At 43.4% G+C, this 27,927-nt stretch overlaps 3 protein-coding genes across 3 annotated transcripts in view; 1 reads left to right on the top strand and 2 right to left on the bottom strand.

The window, feature by feature from the left end:
* Positions 1–27,927, top strand: part of LOC136364479 (beta-microseminoprotein-like) — a 307,144-nt gene that overhangs the window by 58,199 nt on the left and 221,018 nt on the right. The window lies entirely within an intron of this gene.
* On the bottom strand, positions 956–14,305 carry ANXA8L1 (annexin A8 like 1). The gene is made up of 13 exons (XM_066323907.1): positions 13,726–14,305; positions 13,568–13,614; positions 10,114–10,204; positions 9,754–9,848; positions 8,555–8,668; positions 7,743–7,833; positions 7,075–7,154; positions 6,392–6,451; positions 5,792–5,885; positions 3,942–4,037; positions 3,638–3,696; positions 2,659–2,781; positions 956–1,331 (listed from the first exon to the last, which is right to left on the bottom strand). The coding sequence occupies exons 2-13, from the start codon at positions 13,586–13,588 to the stop codon at positions 1,275–1,277; spliced, it is 981 nt and encodes a 326-aa protein (XP_066180004.1). The 5' UTR covers positions 13,589–13,614; positions 13,726–14,305; the 3' UTR covers positions 956–1,274.
* Positions 23,051–27,927, bottom strand: part of ANTXRL (ANTXR like) — a 58,073-nt gene continuing 53,196 nt past the window's right edge. Inside the window, exon 18 of the mRNA XM_066323906.1 lies at positions 23,051–27,189. Within this exon, the coding sequence (XP_066180003.1) occupies positions 26,959–27,189 (231 nt within the window). The 3' untranslated portion in view covers positions 23,051–26,958. The remainder of the gene's footprint in view (positions 27,190–27,927) is intronic.

The raw sequence follows: 27,927 nt of genomic DNA, 5'->3' as shown, positions 1-27,927 counted from the left end.
GAAATCCCCACCTTGATGCTCAGCCTAGAGACAAGGCGAGAGATACTGGGATATCGCTGAAAAGACAAGCATTTAAAGGGGCAGAGACTGAAACCTCCTCTTCTTCGTGTTCACTTGAGGTGAGTTGATACTCTGACCCCAGGACCCTTATCTGTGTCCTGGACTCACCAAGACCTTTTGAACTTGCCATACTCATGGCACTGGTTCCTGCTAATCTCAGCAGGGCAAATAAGGGAACACCCCTCAGCCAAAAAGTTCAGCCACTTGATCAGAAAAGCTCCTTTACTGAACACATTTACTGAAAGGCTTTTTGTAACTACACATTTGAAGGATTGCTGTAAGAGTGGAGAACCAGTGATCAAGGCAGAACCCAACTTCTCAGACTGTTCTCTCTGTATCATTGTCTACATTTGGGGCTTCACTCAGCACCTTGGTGGAGCATTCATGGGGGTTGGAGGCAATTTTGGAGGAAGTCTCAGACTGGTGAGAAGTTACTGTGGTGCTAGAAGCACATTTCTGCTCCATAGGCAAGGCATCCTGTGTTCACCAAAACCAAATCATCCATGCCAGATTTGGTTCCTCCATGGTCTGACGTTGATGTGGGGCCCTGAGCTTACTGGTCTTTGCCAACAGACAAGCAAGAAGGAAATTAGGCACACAGCCTTCAACTTTTACATGCTTGCAGCCAGCTTGGCTCAGCCATTCACTGCTCCTTGGGGAGCTCTGTCTGAAGTTATGTAGATAAGGCTGCTAAATGACTGCCTCTGGCACTAAATTCTCCATTCTGACCCATGGCCTAAAGCCTCATTAATATCTGGGACTCCTTCCAGATGCATCCTGCAAGCATCAAACGCCCCGGCCTGGCCCCGATCTACCAGCGGGTCCTGGTGAAATTAGCATGGCTTCAGGGCAGCCCAAGCTTTGTAGGGTTGTTCAGACTTGTGAAACATCTATAGAGCATTTGAAAGAACCTTTAATCCATGTCAAAGTGCCATCCTTCACAATGGCTTAAAATAGAAGGAAAACTTCAAAGAATAAAATAGAAACAAGAAATTAACCTTCCCCCTTGTGTTTGAAAAACTGTTTGGGAAGTGGATGGCATTCAATATGCAATGAGCATCCACATCCTTCAGAGAGCTTTGGAAATCTCAAGCATTAATTTGATCTTTTCCCCCACACTTGGATCAATGCAAAGAGTTTTTAGAAGTATGTTTTCAGATCCTTGTTCACTGTTAATCTTCTCTCTGTAACCAGCATCTTCCTCCTAGAGTCTGTCAGTCACTGCCACAGAGATTCAGCAGGGCTGTCTTGTATTCGCCGCTGGTATCCTCCTGGCAGGAGAAAATATTAAAAAATAGGTGAGTATGGAAGTTCCTCTGCATGCTTCAAGTGCTGACGTTGTCAGTCTGTGGAATATGCCCACACAGGAAAACGACTTTGGAAAGAGCAAGCCAGACTTCAGCGGAGTTGCTGCCAGCTGACACACCATCAAAGCGAATGGAGAAATGAGGTTTGTAGCTACCACCTGAAATAACATTCATCAGGTCCAATTTTTTTCCTTTGGAATGCAGGTGAGAAATTGATCAAGCTTCTGTTCTGCAGAGCAGCACAAAGTCAGCACAAATGACAGCAAGCAAACCTGTTGTGTTCAGATTTTTTGTCTCTCACCTCATCCCTACAGGAAGGGAAAAGGCCCTATTGCCCTGACACATGGCATTTCTAAAAAAGCCACAAATGTGATCATTTTGGTCTAGAAGCACTACACAAATTATTCACTAGGTTAAAAAAAATTCCTCCCTTTGAATGTTCTGTGGTGACAGGTGTAAGCTAGTTCCACTTCTGAGAAGGAATGAATATTCTGTACAGACCCTTGAAGACTAATCATTAATCAACATGACAGACACTGACAGTGTCTATTATAAGGAAGGCCCTTCATTACAGACCCAGACTTCCCATGGGAGCTGCTAAGGACAGGGCTTCTGTGCCATTTGCACAGGGGCAAAGAAAGGTCCCAAAGTCCTTAGGACAAATGGTAAAAAACAGCATTTCAGCACTAACAGGGGAGGTACATTCACTTGAAGCTGAGACTCAAATGCAACAATAATCCTTGACAAGGTTCAATTTCTGAACCTGTCTCGTCACAGTGTAGACCAGGCTCTCACCTGGGATAAGGCAGAAAAAAAACCCTCAAACAACAGGAAAAGGAACAAAATACCCCGGCACCATCTTGACATATATGGTTGGCACTGGCTTAGAGTAGTTAAGGATGGCAGAGAGAGAGAGGACAAAATGGCACAGCAGTGCAGGACAGGTATAACAGCAATGATTCATTAAATTTAGATTCATCTAGGACATCATGCAGTGCACGGATACAGAGACTGGTTCCATGAAAATCCTAGTGCAGTGTCTTCTTGGGTTTGCTTTGTCCAAGTCACAGAGATCAGACAGTCACAGAGATCACAGAGATCAGATCTGACTCACCTTTCAGACACATCTGTCTCTCAAGGACATGACTCTTAACCGGCCTTGTGAAGGAGAGCCATGATCATAGCAGAAATTACATTGTTGCTGCAAACAACTGTGGAAGCATCCCACAGTGCTGGAAAGATTAGGAATACATGCACTGGCTGAGAACCATCATATCAAAATTCTGCTTACCGAGATCATAGTGGAGAGAGGCTTTCCTGCAATACGCTTGAATTCAGGCTTTATAAGATTTAGGTCAACTTCACTTCGAGAAACAAGCACCCTGATCAGAGTCCCATCATCGGTGCCAGCCCCCTGGAATAACAGATATATCTGATATATCACACGTCTGTGATGTTACTAGGTGTTCAAGGCATAGGTTGTGCAAACTAGTCCAGGGCAGGAGGAGTCAGCTTTCAAAGACCACTTGGCACCTGTTCTGTGGAACATCTGCATCTCTTTCCGGAGGTCTCACCCTCACACCCCTCCCAGGGGCCTCTGCCAACACCACAAGCCCACCATGGAGGTGTGCACAAGTTTTGCACATGTCAGATGCAAAAGCAAACACGCTACAGAGGTGGGAGTTGGCACTGAATACAAACTGTCCTTCTGCAGCATCACCCAGGCAGTGTTTGGCTTCAACCAATATTGTTTATTCACTCACAGGAAAAATAGGATCACATGGATAACAAGACAGTTATCTCAGCTTTCCAAAAGGTTCGGAGAGCTGACATCTTGTACACACCAGTTAAGCATTACAGGGGCACAATCTGCAAATACCTTATGTGTCCCCATTTGAAACTCCCATTTTATACTGTCATTGAGAGAATTGCTTCCTAAAAATAAAATACTGTGTTCCAACCTATAAACATGGAAGGAAGCCTCCACCATAAACAACCTCCTAGAAAAGCCTCTTCCAGAAGTTTTGTCTATGTTCCAGAAAGTGGAGTGGGACTCCTTGCAGACTCTTAAGCCAGAAAAGCCAGACTCCCTTGCTATCTTGAGCTTAAAGGGTACTTTTCTTCTCAAGGTGTTTGAAAGGATTCTGCTATTACTTGCAACAATTGCACTGAACCTGCTGAATTTCACCAAAACCTTGACTCTTCTAGCTTAAACTGGTGGAAGCCAGGTTACAAGTTCAAAACCAGTGTGTCACAATGAAGAGTCTTACCTTTAAAGCATTGTACAGCCTCTCTGCAAAGTAGCAACGGATATTCCTGGTGCATTTCACTAGGCATACAAAAAAGCTGAGTAAGAATCAATGGTACTTCCAGCCCAGGGCAGGAGGTGGCTGAGATCCTATATGCTTCCCACTAATTCAGTGTGCTCCTGGAATATGAGTTTATTTTACCCAAGAGATACCTCTTACTTCCTAACATATACCTTTATAAAGTAGATCCATCTAATATAAGCCAACTACTGCAGAAGAAAAGGCAGCAGACTCTGAAAAAGCAAAGGGAAAGGTCATCACTTACCAATAGCCAACATGGCATCCTCCAGTGAACCACGAGTTTCACTCTTGATAGAATCTTCTATGCTCTTACCAGCCAGTTTCTGGTATTCTTCAAACACTGTTTGAAACACAAAGAACTTACATTTTTTTACCAAGTTACCCTCGAGGCATTTTGTGCCCAATATTTACGGGCATTACTTGTGTGGCAATATGAACACACAGGTCCTGCAAAAGCCATGGCCACATTTGCACCAGCTTCAGGAGGCTTAGTCAACATCAGAAATCAGCTATAAATATGTATGTTAACTTTTACAAAAAGCCAAACCATTCATGGTTCTAAATTCCCTGACTTCAGGCAATTTCAGTCACCTCAAGTTTATTTGGAAATCTGACCCTTCATCATCTGTCTTTAACCACAGAAATAAAGCAGACAACAAAGTTAGACACACCTTTGGTCTTGTGGTTGTTGATGTCATTAGCTTCAGGGGCTAAAATAAAATCAACTTAAATCTAGGATTATGCAGATCACAGCCCATGGACTTCAAAATGATGACAACACCATTTGGGGGAACTTATTATTTCAACCACAATTTAAAATAAAAACAACTGAGAAAAGATGAGCAAAACACAGGTGCAGATTCCAAAATATTTGAGTTCCCACAGTAATAAAAGCAACAGTGTCATTGCTTGCCTTATGCACTTTGGATACTCCAAGGCTCAGGAAGACAGATATCTATTTTTATTCCTAGCTTTCTTGGACTAACAAGGAAGGAAAACTGCTGTGTAATGTAATAGACATCTTAAGAAATTTTGCTCAGCATCCAAGATCATCAACACTCAAGACACTTTGGGGAAATGGAATACAAGATAGACAGATGGATACAAACTTCTCAACTCAAACCTACTCTTTCTATTAAAAAAAAATGAAAAAAGCTGCAATAATTACACTCAGATTTTAAAGACAAATAGCTACAGGTGGCTCTAGCACAGAAGAAATTGCTCGGTGCCACAGTAAGTTCCAAAGACTGGTTGCATTATCACAACAAGATGAAATTCAATTCCTAAAGACTAACACAGACAAATATTATAGAGACCATCTATTTTTGTTTGTTTGTCTCGCTTATTTTCAAGTGACCTTGGGAGATGGAATTTGAAACACAAGGGGGAGCTGGCTTCCAGGACATAGCAACAGCCTCAGAATACCTCAGCTTGGGAAAAGCTCAGGAATACCTAATTTATCTTGGCTAAATTTATCACTTTAGGTCCACCTGATTCACACAGTACTTGATATGCTTAAACTCAGCCAACATAAAATCTGTGATGCCTCAAAAGCCTTGAGATGACAAGGTTTGGTCTCTGCTGCACGGAGCTGATGTCTCAGCCCAGCTGGGCTTGTGTCCTCCCTCCCAGCAGCCTCTGATGCCCTCAAAAGAACCTGGGGCAGAAATGCAGGCTGCACGCTGTGATTCTCCAGCACTGAATAATCAGCTATTTTTCAGTGATTTTTTCCCCCAGAGGAATCCATATCCAAGAGGATGTGTCTGTTCCCCACATGCTCCTACTTAATGAGGATAGTACTCACTCACTCACTCCTTGGATTTATAAAAACATCTATCCAGTTATCACCACTCTATAGGGACTCCTGGATAAGCCACTCGATTTTCAGCAGAACTAAATCTTCATAATCTTTCACAAAATCTGCTAGCAGCTTTTGGTTGCTGGGTGAGCAGGAATTAGAAAACAGGCTCAAGTACTTATTTCTGACCACTCATGTTTCTCATCTCTGGCCCTGCCTCTTCTTTTTGGCTAGGGTGATTTCTGATTTTGGAGGCTTGGGAGTATAGTGATGGCAGTGTGGGCTCTACTCCATACCTTTCATTAAGTGTGTGGCACTCCTTTTGCACAAGATGGTGATGAACTGTATCTCATCAGTGCCCCGGATCTTCTCTCCAGCAGCATAGAGAGCCTGTAATTTAACACACAGTTATTAGCAAGCTGTTCTCTGTGTGGCAAAGGAACAAAGTTTGGCTGAAGGCATGGCTGGGGTAAAGGGGTTTGGAGTAACTGAAACCACCATGTGAACCAGAGTCTCCTAGAATGGCTGCTTATGAAAACCTTTCCTTCTTCTAGACAAACTGGAACATCCACTGTCTTCATCCTGTCTTACTCCTGCTGCAGCAGCTGGAACAGCCAGCAATGCACTTGAGGTTTTCTCCTTTTTTTCTCTTCTTCCACTCCACCATACCCATAAACTTTCACATATCAAAAGCAGTTGAGCCAAAGCCTCATCACTCCTCTTTGGAATGGCATAGCTCAGCCATGCAGGCAAAATTGAAAAACCTCCAAGTTACTTAAAGATAACTCCACCCCAAATTATTGTGACTCCAACCCTCTGCTGACACTGAAGCGCTCTGAAGTTCAAGAAGGTGGGGGGATGCAGGCATCTCAGTGATCACAGATATTTGAGAGTACCTCTGCATCCTGATGAGCCAGGTCTGTGTCCACATAGAGGGTAGCATTGTCCCTCTCACCCTGTGAGCAGAAAAAGAAAGACAAACAATTTTGTCTCATGAAGATTCTTCCATAAATAAGGATGAGAGCATTCATTCTGAGCAAAGATAAATTATCCTCTCAGTTATCTATTTCTGCAGAGTACTCAAGCAGTAACATTTCAGACAGCACAAGTGCTAACTCCTTCACTGAAAAGTGCTGAAATCAGTCATATGAAGCAGAATGAAAAATTGCTCAGTTATTCTGCTACCAGGCAGGAAAATTCCAGTAATGTGGTAGGGTTAATGCACTCAGCATTGAGGGCACAGACCCTTGAAATCCTAGAGGATTTGAATCCTAATGGAGGGGCACTGTTTTCAAGACCCATGTAGAGTACAATGGCTTTACACTTATGTGAAAGTGCGGTGTCTCTCTGCAGCAGAGCAGGTTGTAGGTTGCCAGCTCTCTTAGTGCTACTCAGGGAGGGACATTTCCCTGCTTCAATCACACTGAAGCTGAAACAGATCCAGTCCAAGTGACATGGTTGTCTCTGCAGCTTATCTGGTGATCATGACTGTACTGGCTCTCCTATTGCATGTCTTCTCCAAAATAGAAGGGAGAAATATGAAGACCTTTAGACCCTCCTTTCTCTTTTCTAGCATTACCTGAAGAAGGCAAACCAGAATCTGTTCTAAGTAGCCACTTGTTTCCGATTTTATGTCTTGCTCCAGATCAGAACCGTATTCTACCCAAGGGAAAGAGAAGGACAAGGGAAGGATTTGTTATTTATTTAGGTGATACAGTCAAAATATTACCAGTAACCCAAGCACACGCAATATCCTCACACTGGGCAAGAGGGTCATTAAGGAAAAAAAACAGGGCTGAGAGCAGCTCACACCCTCTGTGATACCCAGGTTAGTATTTGCATCCTTCTGATGTCCAAGTAATAAACACAGAGATAATTGCAGAGGAATAGCTGAAGGGATGAACAAGATAAAATATTTGATGGGAATATTTGATAAGCTCCCATCTATTTAATGGGGAGAAAGCCAAGCTCACAGCTGTAGTTTTGTTTATGTTCTGACAATATTCTGTAGCCAAACTGAACCAAATTTGTGATTTGCTGACCCTTTGCTGCAGCTAGATGAAGACCTAGGAAAGGATTTTCAAATTCTCTCAGCATAGCCACGTTCTGTTTGCCAGCTGAAAGCGGAGTTATATTGCTTTTAGAGTTAAATGCCTTTATAAAAGCCATTTTTTTGCTGACAGTTCTAGCTGGTAACATCGTTCCTGCCGTGCTCTGACCGCAGAAACCTGAGCCCCAGGCACTTACCTTCTTTGTACGCCTTGATTATCTCCTTGATCTGCGCTTTTGTCCGAGATGCCAGGATCTCTATGATAACACTTTCCCTCGTTCCCACACCCTGTAATAGAAAACGAAGTGGAGAAATAAAGGTGGAGAAAGGCATCTGTGATTTACTGCTGGAGAAGTATGGTGAAGGGAGGAGTTGGATGGCAGCAAAGTGACAGGCTCTGTGCTGAGCTGTAAGAAACCATCGTGATGAAAGCTGGAAACACAAAGTACATCTGGGTTGAACACGGTTTTTTTTTACCGAGGTGCCCAAATGTAAAGGATTATTTTATGTAACCCAAAGTTTCTGCCATGCTTTTCTGGGGTGAGATCTTTGACAATAGCTAGCATTACAGGAATGCAAGGAGACCAGTGCTTGGCTGGTCAGTCCATCTTTGTACCATTTTAACAGACCACTCTGCATCTAAAACTTGTAAAGATACATTACCAATAGGTAGGATCCCAGCCTGGCCCTTGCACCACCACTTCTTGATTCCTTAAAGGTTTCATGGCTCAGCTGGGGCATCAGGGCAGCAGGTTTGGGTGTGAATTTAGTTTTGCTGTTGCCTTCCCAGACTCTATGAGTCACGTATGTAGAGCAACTTTCTTATAGCCATAAATATTTCAGCAGCATTTCCCCCAGAATATTAATAGTACAATTAAGTGTTTCTCAAAGGCTACTGCTAATAACAAACTTAACCATGCAGCAGTCGAGTTATTAACACTTGCACAACTGCAGGAAATTAGGACTGTATTTGTGCTACTGTTTAAATATCAGTATGCAATTTGCTTACCTTCATGGCATCATACAGCTCCTTGGCATCATACTTGAATGGGGAGTACATGAGAGCTACAATGAGCTTCTCAAAGTTGCCACTCAGTTCAGACTTCAGGTTTTCAATCAGATCCTGTTAAATGTGCATTATCACATGGTTACATAAACAGCCTCACAGGATTATTTTCTGCACATGCTGCTTTCATACCCATGGCCCAAGTAATGAAGCTGTATGACAGTATTGTTGATATTTCATTTAAAAAGGCCCTGGGACTGAAAAAGGCACCTAACTCCAAAATGGGATTTGTCTAGGTGCTTACACATTCCCTGTTTTCTTGATATTCAGGCTTTCTCAATAATTAAACCCTCTGCAAATCTTCCTCCACCCTGTTTAACTCAGTGAGCAGGACCAGGTAACTGAAGGCCTTGCATTGAGCAAGGGTGTATCTTCAGAGAGAGCTGATTCCCAAACCCGCATATAAACTTGCATCCTGGACATTTGCAGAATCAGGAATGCAGTCTGCTTGAAAATACACTGCCAGCTTCCCTTTCATTATAATACAGGTTTTCCCTAGAGTATGAGTTTTAGTGGGATGTTAAGTGCGCTATTTATTCTTTGTTCCATACCCACCACCCCCATATTTGCTTCCCTTTCTTAGGCTTTTGCATGGCAGTCCCCTTTCCAGCAAGGGTCATTGGTGACTCCACAATAGGGCTGAGGGTATAGTCTGCTGGTGAAAAAAAATTTCCCAATAAAAGTAAGATTTTATCAAAGAAACAAGAAGAGACAAAAGAAAACACAGTTGTCGATAACCATGGAATTTCCAAGCAAGTGTAATTAAATTGAACTTTTTTGACATTTAAAAAGGCCTAAAACAAACCAATATTTTTACTCAACTTGTCACTTAGATGGGTATCAATTTTTGTTGCAGCTTCAAATCAATAAGAAGCTTCACTTCAAGTTAAAACTGACTTTTTAGAAGTATTTCTGGTCAAAATGAATTTAAAAAAATTAAATTGTTAGGAGAAACCTCTTTTTTTCTGGTCAAAAATTAATTTTACACATTCATCACAGGCCTTACAAATAGATATTAGTTTAATTATTTGCAGAAGGCCTGCATATAGTTTGCATCATGCTACAGAATGAACTGTACCCCCATTTACTACATCCTGCATGCAGTAAACCAGTGATTGAATATGGCTTTGTTTTGGAAGCACCTTTCCAAACTGTGCTTTGAAGGATTTGGCAATCTCTTGACGCTGCAGATTGCTCCTCTTGGTTAGGACATCAATTATAGCTTGTTCATCAGTCCCTGTGGAAAGCAACAATAAATCGTAAATACAGTGCACAGAATAAGCTGACACTCGGCCAAAATCCCAATCTGAATATTCAGACAACCTTGTCTGGTTCATTGCCTTTGTGTAGAAGTTTAAGTACATACTGAGGTAACTTTAATATTAGTTTTTCAGAGATAAAAAAAAAAAACGTTGATATGTCTAATTTTCTAAGGAATGGCTTTCAACTTAGCAATTGTAAGAAGAATATAGAATTTACATATGTGGTTGGAGTCAACTCACCAAGCCCTTTCATGGCCTTGTACAGGATCTGAGCATCAGGTGCAGCATTAAAATTTAAAGTACCTGCCACGGACCTGCCCTCTGCTTCACTCTGAAAGAAGAAATAAAATACCTGACTTTCCACCACTGCTTTTCATCAGCTGAAGAAAAAGTATTTGAAAAGTACATTCATGCTATTTATTGCTATTAACACACAGTGAAGTCACAGAAAATAGGAGAGACTGGCCTCGAGTTTCTCAGCAGAGCAGAAAGAGAACACAAGTTTCTGTCCAAAGAGAACACAAGTTTCCTGCTCCCACCTGCCTGTACCAGCCTTTGCTGCTGGCAGAAACATGAAGTGCAAAGCACGGCTGCCAGTGCTGCAAGCGTTGTGAGGTGCAGGCAGTCTGGCAGAAAAGGTCACAGACTGTAATAGACTGGACTTTCCTATTCACCCCTTAATTACAGTCCCTCACAGCACGGATGCTATTGTATCATACTGCATTTCTCAGTGGGTTCGTGCAGGGGAGTTTTTAGATAGCTTTTTGGATTCCTGCAATAGTCTTGTTCTCACAGACCATTTTTTTCAGTGGCTGCTGCTGCACTTCTGCACAGCTGGTCTCAAGAAGGGAGCATCTCCACTGGAAGGATTTGGGCCAAAACACTACTTTGAAGGAAGAAATCCATCTAGAGAAGTGCAGCTTTAATGTTCCTCTCTGTGCCAAAAATCATATACAACTACACAAGAATCCTCCTAACAAACCCCTGAGGTGCTGACAGTACCAGTCCCAGGGCATAGAAGGCACACTGAGACTTATTTTAGTCACCAGAAGGTAGTAGGGCCATCAACCAGAACCCAGGCATAATTTAACAAAGCTGGTAGTCAAGGAATTGGCTTGAATATATTGTCACATCTATCACAAGCTGGTCCTATCAATGGAGGGAGTATGTGGGTGGGTAGGCATGAAGAGTCATCAACACTTTATTACAATAATAGACAGAATTTTCTCCTTCCTAGAAGCAAGGATATTTAAGTTGGAAACTACAATATTCTCATAAATTTACCTTTAGAGGCAGGGTTAATTTTAAACTAATGGTATCAGTATGACCTGATAAATATTTTAATGGGGATGTCTTCACAGTGAGATAAACACCAGAGATTAGAGATCTGAAGGAAGCATTCGGGTTGTCCCACCTGACTTGCATAACAGGGACCACCAAGTGTCACCCATCAGCCTCCTGCTGCGATGCAAATCCCTTCTGCTTTAACTTCAGATGTGAAAGAGAACCAGTGGATACAGGCGGCCCCTCTGTATGCTGGCCCCTTTGCCCGCCCCGCTCCGGAGCGGTGACAACTGGCCAAGAGCCACTGAGGAGTTTTGAGAGAGGCAGCACGCTCAGCAATCAGCAAGACTTGGAAAAGTTTGCTTTGCAGCCAGCACAGAGACGCTCTTGCACCACCACAGCTTGCTCCTAGCACGAAGAGCAGCTGAGAAGCAAATGCTATCAACAGGAAACTTCACAAGAGATGGAGCTTTGACTCCAAATGGTCATTGAGCAGTAAGTTTAAGGCTGAGGTGAAGCTGTCACTGCAGGAAAAAGCAGTGACCGAGCAGGTGGCATTGCTACCTCTAACAGTTTGTCACTGGCTTGGAAGAATTAGGTTGAGCTGGCAGGACCACATCAAGTGCTCCTTTTCTACCCCTCTGCCAAGATGGCCAGCACCACCATGACTTCTCTGGGAAGCAGGTTAGACTCTCCATCTGAGTTTGCTCTGAAAAGGATGGTCAATCCTCTCCAGCTGCATGCAAGGGCCCTGTGAAGAAACCCCCAAACACTCTGGACCCATTCCTGGTGACTCAGTGAAAAAGCGAGTACAAAGCTGGGCTTTCATTTGGAGGCAGTGGAAACAAATGAAACAATGATCTTTTTCTGGTACTAATTCCGGTAAACAGTTACTGCCCTTCCTGGCTCAAGTAGCACATTTGTGACTCACTCATGCACCTCATTCTCTGTGCACATCCTTGTTGCAGCACAAATACAATTGCACCAGTTTTTCAGAGAATCCCTGTTCACTTTGGTCTTGTTTCCCGGCTGAATTGATCCTACAACTCCCTAACCAAAAATACTCGAGGGGTTTGTGGTCATGTAAATACAAATAATTGGCATGAAAGCAGTAGAAGTAGTGTACCTTACAGCTGATGCTGTGAAAATTTTACCAATAAATGAAGGGAAGAAGGAATTAAAGTTTTACCAGCAAAATATTTTCAAACCTAAACAGTAGGCTTTTTTTTAAAAGCTGGAAATTTGGGGAGAGGTTAGGTTACTGCTTCGGGTTTTTTCAGTCAATATTTTCTGAGAAAGTTTCACATTTTTTCATTCTTTTTGCTTTTGTACTGTACTTTTTATGAATGGTTTAGAAACCCAAAATTTTTACCCATCCTTCTTTGGACCTCTCATTTTCTTTTCCTGCCTGCACTCTCTACAACACCAACTAGTGTGAGATCACCGGACTTCAAGGGCTTTTCTCCTTCTTTTCTCATTCTAAGTTGACAAATTATTCCCAGCTTGAGGGCAGCAGGGAATAGATCATCCAAAAGGAAAAGAATTAATTGAGAGCTACCCAAGCTCAGGAAAAAAATATCTATTTTACTATGCCAAACTTCCAAATGAAATAGGGAAGCAGAGAAAACACAGAAGGAAGATTACAATTCTAATTTTTCTGGAGAAAAAAAAAAAAAAAAAAAAGTATTTTGAGACCTGGAAGTAAACCTGGCCTCCCACAGAGGCTGAGGGGGCAGCTGCCATGGCTGGCACCAGATCACCAGATCTACCTGCTGCCTGGTCTGAGCCAGACCCCAGGTGCTGCCTCAGCACACCCCATGAGCTTCTCCCCATCCTGCCACATTCCTCTCAAAGCCACAAGCATTTACAAGAGAACATACACAGCATTTCTGGCTCCTGGCAAAGAGACAGGCTGTTCAAGACATATTATTGTTGCAATATTAAAACCCCACCAAAGATAGACATTGTGGCTTGACCATATCTTTCTGTGTGACCACAGCCTGCCAGCACAACAGGGGATCAAAAATGGGGACAGGCTAGTGCCCTGAACTCATTGCCCCAGGGCAAGGGAGCAGACAAGGAGCCCACAGCTTGCAGATTTCAGCTGTGTAACTTTGCTGTTGCATGGTACCATCTCCCCATGAACACAGGGGTATCAACACCCCCTGCACCTCTCCTAACTGAGGATCCAGGGTCTGCTGCTCTTGCTGTAGCCAGCCATCATATCAACACCCTCCTTCATCAATGCTTTTGAAGTGCTGACTGCTATTTTACAACCAGAAAAACAGTAGAAAGGTCTTCCTGATTTTTAAAGGAAACTATTCATTCCCACACAGTGCCTGATGCAACTTTGAAGTTACCTTATTATAGTGCCAAAACCCCTCAGAGTGTCAGAATATCCTCTACTTACCCAGGCCTTCCACCATGCCATTGTGGTCTCAGAGTTGATACCTGGGTCTGTTGGGGAAGAAAACCACACAATTCACACCTCACAGCTTGGGAATAGCAGATTTGAAGGGAGGCATGGGGAGGAGAGGAAGAAATGAAAGTTCTTTTCAATAAACTTACCACAGGAAAAATGGAATAACTGTACTCCTCTGGAGGCTTGTTCCCTCTGGAAGCTACAGAATGTAACTGGCCTCTCGTGCACACGCAGGTATAAAGCATCCTTATCTACAAATTCCACGGGGCAACACCCTCAGACATGGCTCAACCTGTTTTTCACATATGATCTCACAGGGAGAGCTCAAGTTGCTTAATAAATGAGGCTTCCCTTGTGAGGAGGCCTAAATTCAACCTTGTTGACTCATTGTAATTTTTCCACTGCTTCTCCCAATACCCGCCCTTCCCTGCTAACATTTTGGCCCCTGGCACAGATACAACATGCAAATTACAACCAGGTAATTTCTCAGCATAAAAGAGACTAGATGAATTCAGCTACAACGGAATAAGCCACTCATTATTGCCAACTCTTTCTATATCTACTAATCTGGAACACTGCCAAACAGGACTCTAGAAACATAACATACTTTCCTCTACTTCCCTTCAAAAATTTACTAAAAAAAACCCCCAAAGCCAAACAACCCAAAAATTTCCAAACCAAACAAACCCCAAACACAGCCAAGCTCCACATCATCCATGTCCTATGCCCTGCAGTGTAGCTCCATAAAGCATCAGATCGTACAGAGACTTAGGAGGTCCTCCCATCCCATACACAGACTTCCACAGCATGAATCACAAATGATCTCTAGGGTAACACAGGACCAACACATTTAAAGCTGGCAAGTTTGAGTAATGACAACCCCAGCAGAATGTCATAGGGCTTGTAGTAGTTGCCATGCCATATTAAGGTTTAGGCGCTGTGTGCAAAACTTCTCTTTTTTCAAAAGAAAGAGAACTGAGTTGAACAACTCCTCATACTTTAATTTGGTGAAATGTTTCTGTGAAATCATCTGAAATACCTTATGGTTGTAGCAATATTTTCCTGTCTAAACTTTTGTGAGAATTTACCCATGCCAGCATTTATTTATTTATTTGCCATGGAAAGCTGTCCTGATGGAAACATTCCCACCAGCTATATCTTAACATTTATTTAAAGCTGTATAGGAACTTTGTGCCCTCCACATTTACAGGCTCACATGGGATGCTGGGCAAACATCAAACTGTGGGCCTCTCTTATTTCCTTCCCACACACTGCTATTTCACTTAACTCAGCAAGGCCCCTGATGGCCTGGGGAGTTGCCCTGGCTATTCCCAAGAGAATGAGCCAGGCCAGCTGCCCCTGCCTCCGACACATCCATCATGTAGCGAGGGCAAGTTGGGAAGGAGGAGCTGGCATTGCCCTGGGTATAACAAACATGCTGCTGGGTCTGCACTGGCTTTGCTCCCAGTCACGTGTGAGAGGCAGGCTGATCAACAGCACACAGCAAGGAGAGCTCATGAGTGATGCTGCAGTCCTCCTTCTCTGGGGGTGGCAAAGGCAAGGTGCCTTTGCAAGCAGGGTGCATCTGCCTTGGCTGGATCCCAGTATTTGCTGCCTACATACACATTTCCCTCAGCTGGGATAGAATTGGTCAGCTTGCCATCGAGATAAGCTTTCTTGAGGACTCCAAGGACAAGGAAGCCCTTCTAGGCAGAAAAAGCACAGAGTTACAGCAAACAGCCGTAGGTCACAGAGGGCAGCAGAGACCAAACCAGAGAGCAAATGGGAAAAAGTCCAAAGGGTCATTCCTGCCATCATTAGTAAGGCTGTTAAAGCACAAACCAGGGGATTTTAATGCATAGAAACATTGGCCAGGTTTTAATCACTAGGTCTGGAGAAGCTGAAATGTGCTGTAGGAGTCAGAGCAAGGCTGCACAGGCTTTATATAGACCAGAGCAGTTGGCACTTGCAGGCTAGTGGAGAAGAAGGCAGCCCAGTACCCCTTTTGCTTGTGCAAATATAGTCACCCTGAGCAGCTGTAAACATGAACAGGTTTGTCTTCATTGCACTTCTTGTTCCTCCCTTAGCACTTGTGCTGTGTGAGCGAGCTTATCTGTGGTTCATGGACTTTACTACTGTGTACAAGAGACAGACACAGCTGTTACAGCACCAGTAAGCAATGCAAGGCACAACCTCACACATACTTCAACAATTACCCTCAGGAGTATGCAGCTCTTCAGAAAAGGGGCAGAACATGATGCATGGACTTTCCCAAGATCAACTTTCCCACCTTGACACTGCCCCCCAGCCCAGGGGCCCTGTAGTAGTCCCTGCATTTCAGAGACTACTCTGTTTTGGAAAGTGAACCCATATGCACAAAGCGGACTGTCTAGAAACTCTACTCAACATAATGTCAAAGTGGTTAGAATTAGTTTCAGACAGTGATTGTGTGTGCTTGTACTGTAGTGTATTGTGGTACCCTACAAAATATAGGGTACCACAGGAGGAATACCTGCAAGGTATTCAGGCCAAGAGCTGACTTTGGAATATGAAAGCCTGTGAAAACCAGGTTCTCAAATGCTCAGCAATTTCCTTTCATGGCTTTCACTTCCAATAAAATCTTTTCAAGGCTAACAAAAACAGCACAGTCCATTGGGAATTTCATCCCAGAGTATGCATTTGTTTGATTTTTCAGCCACGAGCTTGGAAATCAAGTGGAATCACTGAGGAAACAGCAGACCAAACACAGAGATATACTGTTGGGCAAAGCAATAGTACTATAACCATGTAACATAAGTACTTAAATTTGAAGAAGAGCATACTCTTTAGACCAAACAGGAGAGGGGTATTCTGCTACAAGGCTATGAAATGGATACCTTTCTCCAACCCAGTCTGTAAGCAGAACCAAGAACTGGAGCTCTGACAAGGACCCAGTTCAGCAAATGTCAGAATTGGGTTTTTTTTTTTTTTTATGTACAAAAGAAATCACCATATCACATAGTACTGTGCTTTCCAGATCTGAACATTACCCTTATACAAGTCTTTTAGCTTTACACCCATTACTATCAGCACCTGGCCCTTCCTTCCTGGGCCATACCCCAGCCCCCTGCCACACAGCAGCTGCCATGCCTGCAGACAGGCTCACGCCCTCACTGTGAAACCAGAGGAGTTTCATCCTGCAGGTTTTAAGCCATTGTGTAAATGAAATCAGAGACCAGGCACTACCTTCTGCTGCTCCATTTCCCTACCCCTTCCTTTTCTTCCTGTTTATCTCTCCTAATCACCTCACCTGAAATCAGATCTCTAAATGAAAGAGCTGTGTAAATTTGCCAGCAAGCCTATCCAAACAAAGTTATTGTCTGTTTATGAATGAGGTGTGAGCTGGGTGGGGAAAAGGGTCAGATGGGGAAGGCAGCAGTTTAGAGCAAGGAGAACATCTGTAATGCAGAAATCAAGTTGCTAAAGCCCTCCCCAAATCGTACTTCTTGACAGCTCACTACTCACCCTGCCCTTTCCTCGGTGCCTTTGAACCATGTTTCGCAGTGAAAATGACCCCCAAATAGGTTTATTTCCATCTGAAAATCATTATCACAATTTAGTTTTTGAAGTTGCACTGCAAGCAGCTATGAGCCAAACATAAGAGAAACTTCATAGTGCATGTTGTGGGGCATGTTCAATTACAGAAGGAATAAAAGGGTAAAAACTCAAGGCTCAATTCTCCTTGGCACTTCAGTGTCAGTGGTGCCTGCGCTGTGGGGTCTTTGCCCAGAGGTTTGCAGAGGTTAGTGAAGGGTGTGGGCTTCTCTTTTTCCAGAAGCTTTGCTGCCCAGGGACACTGCGGCAGGAGGGAGAGTCAGGGTGAGGCACCAACAATTGCCCTGCCTCTGCTCTAGCTCTGGCTCTGGCTCAGCATTTTTCTGCTCATTCCTTTCTTAGCTAGTGCTGGTGCCAAGGAATTCCTCCCCGTTGCTCTAACAACCATTCCCCACACAAAGCAGGCAATTGCTGTACTTGTTTAACCCCAAAGGCCAATAAAGAAAGTACCCTCTGAATCAAAATGGTCAGAGGCAGCTCACTTGGTTCTGATGGGGACATGACAGATGCCAGGAGCTCACATGCCAGCAGAAGGTGGTGGGCAGCATTCAGCAAGTCTTTGAATGCTCAGCTGTGAAGTATTTTGTGCATGTACCTTTCTGCCTCTGTGGGAATTGGTTATTGTGTGCTCCTTGATGGAAAAAGTACAAGAGTTTGTACAAAATTAAGCACAGTCCTGCTGTTTGAAATGACCCTGTGATAGAGGCAGATTCCCACAGAGCAACCTAAGAGAAAATTTAAAAAGAAAAATTTACTCATGGATCTATCTGAGTCTAGGTGTTTGCAGCAAGGCAGCAACATACTTTTTACTGCTTCCAGTCTCCCAGTTATTTATGTCAGAGCTGAGCAACATCCATGGCCTTTTGGTTGATTTTGGTTCCCTTCCCACTGCTGCAGAACTGCAGTGACACCACTCAAGTAAGCGTGCTTGTGCCAGCCACACAGGTAACACTGCAATGGGTATCCAGATCTCTCTGGGTGGATGTAGAAAAGACATCTGAAAGTCTTGCCAAAGGAAAATGAAAGCAGAGACATGAAGGATTTCTTCCCTGTCCTGGGGCCACGGCTGCTGAGGCCAGCCCTGGCAGAGAGGCATCATGCACTTTGATTGGCTGCAGACACACTGACAGGCTGGTTTTACACTTATTTCCTGCTGTTAACTTAGGGCTGCTCCTGAACTACCAAAAACAGTGGAATGCCAAACATGAGTCATGTGCTTGGCCAGGACCAGGAGCCTCTTCAGGTCTTGCCTCTGCCCCGAGGTTTGCTGCAAAGGTACCTGGAGAGGAAAGCTGGCAGCTGCTAAGTCTGAGAGCAGCCACCATAGCTCCAATTGCTTAAATTGCCTGGCCAGGATCACTGAGCTGTAGTGTTCCAACAACCAGAGCTGAGCTCTGTCCTTGCAGGAAGGGAAACTGAGGTACAAATGGAAGGCAGAAAAACAGCCATAACTTGATTGGCCTGCACTAGCCTCACAGGAGGGAAGGGAAAGGCCACCCCAAAAAAACACTGTGCAGAGTTTGTGAACCCCAAGGTGCTCCATCAACCCCTCAGAGCCCCTGTTGGCATGAGCAGGCTGCAGCTCAGATGCATGGAGAGCAGGCAACCACCACCTGTGCATGGCTCAAGAAAAGGAGAACAGTGTTCATGTGGGATGCAAAACCCTTCAGACAGAACTTCCATGAGACCATGGCAGAGACACTTCCTGAGATCACCTGGAAGTATCCTGCCTTCTATTTCTGGGGTGATGCTGGGTGCATCTGGCCTGGGTTAGAGGTAGACCTGCTCCTTTTCTCCTGTACATGGCCAAGAGGGAAATGAGCTATTTCATATTTTCATTTGTGAGTTACTTTAACAACACAAAAGATTAGTATTGGAAAAAATAGAGAGAGAGTTGGGAAATTCCAGAGCCTGTAGAGTTAGAGTTTCTCCCTGCCCATTTTTTTCCCTAGAGAAGAGTAAATGCTTCAAGCCACAAGTAGTTCCTGGCCATACCTGCTAGCTTGGGAAGAGACACACCCCACCAGGGTCTTTCTCACCGTCCTGGCAGATGGGCTGTCACTCCTGATGTTTCAGACACAGAGACAGGCTGTTTGCATTCCTGGAGCTGGAGTTTCCTGGTGAACTACAGCAGAGCCAAGTCTACAATTGTGATGGTGGTTTTCAAGGGTTTTACAACTACCTTCTGAAGGCACTGTCTGCTGAGGACATTGCAGCACTTCCCAGTTGGAAAAAACAGCCTCACTGATATGTTGAAATCCCTTTATCATGGGAACTGAATATCCCAACACACCTTACACAAAGTGCATCAGAAATCCAGAAAAGAAAAAAAAAAACACACCCCAAAGCTGAACTAGGGCCAACATTTACCCCCTAGGCACATACACTAATAACTAAGATATTCTTGATGCAAAAGAAGAGAGGCACAAAGCAGGAACAGCTGTGTTTTTGAAGAGAATAAGCTGCCACATATGCTTGCCATATTTTTCCTCTGGTTTTGATTAGCCAAATAAGTCTTTGATGATGAAGGGGAATCTTGGGGCTCCTGTTTCCACCTCAAAACATCCATGTACTGAAAAAACCAGAGACTAGAAAACATTTGAGGCCACTAAGTATTTTACTCTAACAGTGCATGAAGCATGACCAGTAAGGCAAGAGCTGCTGTATTTAGTAACCTGTGGCAAACACATGGGTGTTTATTCCGTGACTATGGCTTGAGAGCTGTGTTCCCGTGTTCACTGGGAAAACTCAATCCATATCCCTCTGCCATCAGAGGGAAAAGTGTATACTCTAAGTGTGAGGTATTCTGGACCTAGGGTGTTTCTGCAGGGCTCCTGTTGCTACCATGAAGAAGCAGACAGTCTGAGCTCCAGATTCATGGCCCAGAGGCTCAGCACGATGCAGGACATCAGCATGGATGAAGGGCAAGGCAGCTGCTCCATGGCAGGGTTAGGCTGGTGTGAGGAGACCTCACTTCAGTGAGTGACCTCTGTGGCTGAGAGAGAGATGGACTTATCTAAGGACATTCACTAAAGTATTGACCCATGCAATCATGCATTTCTGGAAGTTTAAGAGGAAACATTTCTCAATCTACATCACAGGCAAAACTTTTCAGCAGGAAAGTTTTCTCTTTGGGAACTTTTTCATGTCATGCATAATCTGCCAGTTTGAGCTGCAGACAGAAATCAGAGTGATACCTGGCCAGGAAACTCCAGTGCAGCCTCCTGTGCAGTAATAAGGAAGGTCCTCCAATGTGCAGGAAAAGAGGAAATTTGTTGTAGAAACAGATGAAACTTAAGGTGAGTCTTATCCCAAAGAGCAAAGCACATTCCCAGAGTAAAGACCAGACAACTTCCAGCATGGGCAACGTGCTCTGCCTGCGGTTTCTTAAGGAATGTGAGGAGAAGGGAAAACAGCATTTTTTCCGTTCCTGGCTCAGGTTGCTGAAGCCAAAAGAATTCTTGTTGTTGACTTCCATGCAGCCAGATAGGGTAGAGGCTGGTGTATGTGAACATATAAATGCCACTCTGGAGACTGTGAAGTACATTTGATGAAAGATTCTAAATCAGCACTAGAGGCTATTTATAGACAATTCGACAACCAAAGACCTGGATCTGCACATTCCCAGTCTCTGGGAAAGTTCAGGTCAAATCTGAATTTTGTTGTCTCAGGCATGTGTAAACCTAAGCAGCTACAGCTGCAGCCAATGTAGAGTTTTTGTTAATGCAGAATAAAAATGCCCAGAGCCTTGGCTGCAGGACCACTTTTGTTTATCTGATCTCTTCCAAGAGAGCCCGAGCCTGCTTTTTGAGTAAGAAGCAGATGGAAGAACAAAAAAGAGCGAAGGCCACAAAACCATACTGGGTGACTATTGTCTTGCCAGCTTGGGGCGCAGAGTGAGAGCAAGCCAGGCTTTTTGTCAGAGCCCCTGCCTCCATGAGGGAATAGCACAGCTCCAGGCTAAGGATTTCAATTCCCATTAGCAGCACAGCCAGTTGGAGCTGCCCAGAGGGAAGCGGGTGCCTGGCTCAGCATCACCAGCTCCCACCAGCTTTGCTGCAATGAGTTCATGTGGCCGCCAGGTGCCCACCGTTTTTTGCAGATGAGGCTCACATGTGCTCAGGGGATTATGTGTGTGCAAAGACCATCTTCCTCTCCCCTTGCACACAGGGCTGAGGCTGCCATGCTGGGCACACTGAGTGCAGAGCACAGCTCAGCAGCTTTGCAGCAGCCTTGATTACCCATAATTGCAGCCTACTTGGGTTGCAGATTTTTGTGGCCTACCCCTGTTGACCTTATGTCCACCAGCTCTGCGCCCCCAGTCCTCAATGGGGCTGGAAAAGATACAGAGGAAACATTAGAAGCAGGGAGGGACATAAAATCTGTAGTTCTGTCTGAAGCCTGGTGACTCCAGTGTTTTCAGAGGTGTAGGATTTCCCACAGAACTTCTCTTTGTTAAAGTCTTGAGCTCTGGCATTTTATCTTCCCTGAATTTTACTTTATGTCTGTGTGTTCTGTGACTCTTCTTTAAGATAGCAGCAATTAGTTCAGACTCTGGCCCATGTGTTAATAAATGTTTGAACCCTGACTCAGTTCAATTTACTCAGCATTTCTATCTGGTTTCAAAAAACAATGGCTTACCTTTGAATTAGACAAAGATCAAAATTCTCAGCCTAGAAACATGAAACTGAGGCACAGAACATACTCTTGTCTCTAATTAAATTAGTAGCAGGTCGAGGGCGGTAATTCTGACAGCCCAACTCCACATTGTTCTCCTGGCCATTAGGTGGCTGAGCTGATTAGAAAGAAGACACAGAGAAGCTTATCACCTCTTAAAATGACCCTGCAATGAAATTCTTTGTAGTGTTTAACCAGTAAGCACTTTTATTGTTGATTCTGAAGCCATTAAGACTACATTATGTTTGATTATAAGATTTTGGCTACATCTCCCACATTTGCATGCAGGCATTACATTTGCAAGGTTTTTCTCAGAAAAACGGAGCATGTGCCTAAAATGCATAAAGTTACATGATTATAACATGGAAGCAGCATGTCAGTTACAGAAATTTGTACCACATGTACCAGTAACAAACCCACACTCCCATGTAAAGCTTCTTTATCCCTCAAAAATCTTCCTGCTTCTTCCGCCCCCCATCTCCATGCCCCAGCTGTGAATCAGCCCATGTCCCCACTGTTTCCGAAAACACTACATCTTTCTAAACAAACAAAAAAATTTTTTAAAAATGAGTACAGTACATTTTTCTCCATAAAAGCTAAAACATTTCCTAAAATATTTCTCCCTCATTATCCTTTTCCTCATCTTCCAAATGAAAAATCTATCACAATCTACACATTTGTTCAAGCACTGTTATATGTTAAGAATCTCTATTGCATCATTCAAAGGTATATCAATAATGAACTTCTAAAAAAACTAGGATGACCCAAAAATCCTCCTTGCCCCAAAACTACAGAGAACTGAAAATGGTATACTGCATTATCACACTTGCATGCATGTATCCTGAGCCACCTCTGTTTATTCACCTTGAGCCCCTTTTAATAAATAACTGTCCAGCAGTAACATCCAGAAGTGTGCTGTCTCTTCCAAATTAAACTATATTTACAGAAGTAGGGCTGTTTTCTCAGTGAAATGTTTCTTAAAAAAACCCCAACCAAACCCAAACAAACCACAAAAAAACAAAGTAACAACAATAAAAACAGCAAATGTTTAAAGAGAAAAAACGTATCATACTGATCATGGCTGAAGACCAACAAGACTAAAAAGCATTAGGAGCACCAGGTGCACATGCATTTGAACTGGTACAGTTCATGAAATAATGTCATTCATTGTTATGCTTGCTCTTTCATATGAGAAGCTGATTCTTTTCCTTTTTTTTTTTTTTTTTTTTTTTTTTTGTTTTCTTTTTCTATTTAGGACCTTCTGCTCTGCAGGGTACTCCCACAGATGGCAACACACGCACTGAGCTTGAAAGATGGCCATAAATATGCTTTGATCAATGCGGTTCTGTATCAGGTTTAAAAACATAGAGTTTCCCTCCCCGCTGCTCTGCACCTTGTGTCATTTCACTTCTGTACTAAGTGTGAGACCAAGGTCTCCTGAATCCACATTTTCCTCTAAGATTTGGGGAAGCATTAAATATTCACTTTTTGCAAGTGTCAAATGATGCTATATACTGGAAAATACATGGGAATCATCCCACATGAGAACATTTCTTAGCAGTGTAACTACAGTAATCACAATTGACATATACAAGAATGCCAAAACAAACATTGAAACAAGCCTGTTAGAGGGATTTTGTCCCTTCATTTATTTTCAGACATTTCTCAGCTGATGGACACCAATATTATGGCCTTGATTTCAGCTGGTCTATTTTGATTTATACCAGGTTAGAATCAAGCTCAACAGACAATAAAATAGCAACTAGTTTCTCCTACTGTGGTGTTACAGTGCCTGAGATCACTACAAATGGGTACATTTCTATGCAACCAAGAAGCCTTTCTGTAGTCAGTGCCGCATACTCACTGCTCCCACCTTTGCAAAGGAAATTCAGTTTAAGGCAAAAACATTCACTTTCTCTTCCTGCTTTAGCAGCAAACTAAACCTGCAGTGCTCCTGTAACAGAGGCTGCAGCCAATACTTGAGTTACACACCAGATGCTTCATTTTTTTACAGTGAGAATGCAGGAAACTCAATTTATGCCAAATCTAATTCTCAGATCCATGGTGGTTCCTGCTTTATCATATGTGAATCCATTCATCTGGGATTTGGAAAGCCTAAGCGCTTCCTATTGCTGCATTTGCAAGTTGTGCAGAATTGTTAGTATGTGTTATCTTTGCAAGACTGTTCTATTCCAGCAAAGAATAATATTCTCCTAAACTGCAAAAAACAGGCAGTTGTATGTGTGACTGTGAGAAGCCCTGCCTAAGCCAACACCTCCACTGTCACTGGTAGTGAGTCAAATTTCACCAACATTAACACGAGGGCAAATTGCCAACTCTACTCACCCCTCCCAAGATGTGTACAGGTGCAAGACAAGACAAAATCTGGCTGCCAGGCTTTTTCATTAGCTAAAGGTAATTCTTCACCCATCAAGTCACTGCTTCCATCTCACTGCTGCCTGCTGATAAGAGATTTGGCATCTACAGAGCAGTGGTCTGTTGCAACCCCACAAGAAGTTAAAGCTCTGATGCCATGTTTTGTCCTGGTAAAGGAATCAGTTTTATTGTCCTCTGCCATTTCAATTTCTAGTTAGCATTTGCTGGCTAATTATTCTTATACAACCAACGTGAGAAGCTGCTAGATTCACTGTACATACACATTACAAATGGTCTTAGACCCAGCAAGGTTATTCCAGGGTTTCCGCATCACCAGCATAAAGCCCATCGATGAGCTCTGCTTGTGGAGCACCTTCCCCCAACCCTTCCCCCAGCCCTCTCACTGCAGTCATCCAGTTCCTTTCACTGGGCCTAAAAACAGAGTTTCACCAGAACTGCAGTGGAAAAAAGGACTTGTTTTAGTTTCACCTTTCCACTGAAAGAAACAGAGATAGGTGATGACTCTGTGTCACACTGGCTGAAAAAGGCCTTTCCATTCATAGGAGTGCAACTCCCAAGCAATTTTAGTAAAGCAGGAGAAACCAAACAAAACCCTACACAGTTCCCACACACAAGCACAGGCACACAAACGCACACACATACACACTCTTCTTTCCCCTCCAAACTGAAATCCATTCTCATGAACTAAATTATGCAGACCCTATTCAAGTGCCTAAAAAGAATGAGGATAGGGTTGAGTGCATCCCAATTCTCCTTTCTGATCACAATGAAGTCACAGGTCAGCAAAGTACTTGGGCATAAGGAAGTTTCTCTTGACCTGCAGGACATCTTGACACATGCAAAAGTGCTTTGCTGGCTCTGGCCTAAACTAGAACAGCTCTAAGGCCAGCTGGCACTCATGACCATGATTCCACTACCTGCACCAATATACATGAGGTAAGAGCTAAGCTCAAGAGAGCAGAGCAGTGCAAGAGGAGAAAGAGGCTCTGTGGTTCTTCTGAGTTATGTTTGACAGCCTCAGCTGCATACACACGGCATGTCACAGTGATCAGCATAGATTGATGTGAGCTTGTTGGTGTTCTGCAAGTGGACCTTCCACTGGAAACATTAAGCTTGATTTCTGTTGGTACCAGTACAACTTTATATGCCTGTAACAACTGCATGAATAGGTTTTGAATCTGGAGCAACTGCACAATACAGTTAGTGTCTTGTCTTAGACTTATGTGCCAATAACTACTGTGATGTGTTACATGCCCACACAAAGATGGAGAAATAGGTATATGCTGTGTCATAATGCAACATATCATTATTTCTACAACTATCCTAAAAACACAGCCAGTGCCAAAGCGGACCAGCATAGGTTCCCTCTCCAATACAATAGGTAGTGGTGGAGAAAAAGCAAGCTCAGGTGTTATTTTGATTCACTAGGGAATGCTCTGGGCACAACCCACTCAGGTATTGCTCAGTGAGCACTAATAATGGGCTGACCCTCAGTCCCGCGTCATAAATTCCCACCTCTGTGTGGGCGCTCACATCGCTTTCTGATGACACCCAGAATTGAGGTCATGGGAGAGCAGCCAAACACATAAAACAGGGATAAAAGCTCATGCTCACTCTTTACACCATACCTCTCAGCCACAGGTGGACTGCAGGGTTACATATTAGTGGGATCTGAACTGTCTAAAGAAACAACTGCTAAAAGAGGCATTTATGTCTGAATCACTAAATGATTGAATTCCTCTTGGCAGTAAAACAAAAGGAAAATTATCCAATCAAATAGCAATAGAATCAGTCCCTCAATGCTGCTGATATAAATAACACATTCTGTTTGCTTACTACAGTGTCTACGCTCAAATTCCATGTATGTTTCCTTCATTTTGGACTACTCTTTCTGTAAATGAAAACTAAACACCAAGCTAAAATATTTTTTTTTAAATTTCTCTGAACTTTGAACAAATATGAATTCAAGTTTTGTACAAAGTCTGGATTTCTAGATAGAGTATCTCATCTTCAGTGGTTATCCTATGCAACCACATCTAAAAGTATGTAGAGATGGCAGGCTCCAAACTGATTTTTCAAGGGGAAAAAAAATATGTCCCTCTTCTGTGTAAGGTTATTGAGCCAGATTATTGGCACATAGTCTCATGTTACCTCATTACTGTTATAGGCTTCTTAAAACTTCCATGGAAATTCCACCTGCAGAACCAAAGGCAGAAAGTTATCTTTGCAATTGTTGATCCATATTTACATCTGGATGCAGTACTGTTGGGGAAAAGAAAGCAAATTCCTCAATGAACTATATTGAACCAACTTGTAGGTGGCAGCTATCAAAGCCACTGATGCACGAGTACCGCTAAAGTTATTAATGAATGATCTGACACACCAAGTCAGACAACTGTCACATCTAAACAGATCTTCAAATGTATACATGCAAAAGCTGCTACTGTATCTAGATGATCATTTTGGTTTGTTTCTATACCCCATAGCTCTGAATCTCTCCACTGAATGTTTACCCAGCACGTGTGGTATAAATATTTTCATACACTAAAATTGACACTTGGCAATATTTTTTTTCCTTTTTTTTCACCCTTTTTTTTTTTCTTTTTGCTGACCAGCAACAAATTCTGATATCTTTAACTGTAAACCAATACTCAATAAATATGCTGTGTTCAGCAAAGAGCCATGTTGTGTCGGTCAGGTTTTGCTGCACTCTAAGCCATGGGGTGTGGGGGTGGGCGTGACGGAGGAGGTCCAGGCGGGGCTCGGGATGGAGGTGGTCCAGGAGGTGGCTGCCTGGAAGGAGGCTGCAGAGGCACAGGAGAGGAAGGATTCCTGGGAGCATTGTTGAGGGGAGCGTGGTCGCGGCAGGGCAGCTTCGGTGGTGGGCTGTAGGGGGCCGAGGTTCCGTCCGATTTCACACGGGTGAAGTTTATGCATCTTCCCTAGAGGTGAAGAAAAACTCATTATTAAAAAGCAGGTATTTTGACTCATCAGCAGCTAGTCCAAGGTACTATAAGCAGAGGGCCCAGGCTACATTTAATCCAGTATCATTGACTAGGTCCTAGAAATTACATTATAAATATTCTGTACTAAAACTCATACTTTCCTTGATTTTCAGAGCCACTGCCTGTAGAGAATAGCCAAGGACTGATTTAAAGCAAAAGGGATCACATTGGGACTGTGCTCACATGTGCTCTCTGCTCTGCTACTAGAGCAGAACATGCCTATAAAGTGACAGCTCCATCCAAGTCAGGCTTGCCTTGGCGGGATCCCTGACTGCAAAGCTGTGCTTTAAAACTCATACAGGATTCTACCAGAGCAACAATATTAGCCAGAGACACAACTGTAGCTCTCATTTTCACAGTGATCCTGGCCTGTGCTTTGAACATTACACTGGGATAGTACATGTCTTCTGTGCTCCAGTGTAGATGTGGGTCCCCTCAGAAACACCAACAAGGTGTGGGACTTGTACAGAGGGCTCTCCAATGAGTGTGTTTTCAGAATGGACGTGGGATGCAGGCAGGCAGGATCTGATGGGAGCAATGTGTGGAAATTTTAAAACAGGAGTAGCTTGGATTTGAAACAAAAGCAAGCACTGGGGATGTCAACTAGTCAACTAGAGGCTAAATGCAAATATGTTAGGGTTTCCTTCAGCCAAAATAAGCTTTGCATAGGTTCCC

Source organism: Sylvia atricapilla, chromosome 8 (assembly GCF_009819655.1).
Source record: "Sylvia atricapilla isolate bSylAtr1 chromosome 8, bSylAtr1.pri, whole genome shotgun sequence".
NCBI classification, from domain to species: domain Eukaryota; kingdom Metazoa; phylum Chordata; class Aves; order Passeriformes; family Sylviidae; genus Sylvia; species Sylvia atricapilla.
The sequence above is the reverse complement of the archived record's forward strand: the minus strand, read 5'-3'. Positions and strand labels throughout refer to the sequence as shown.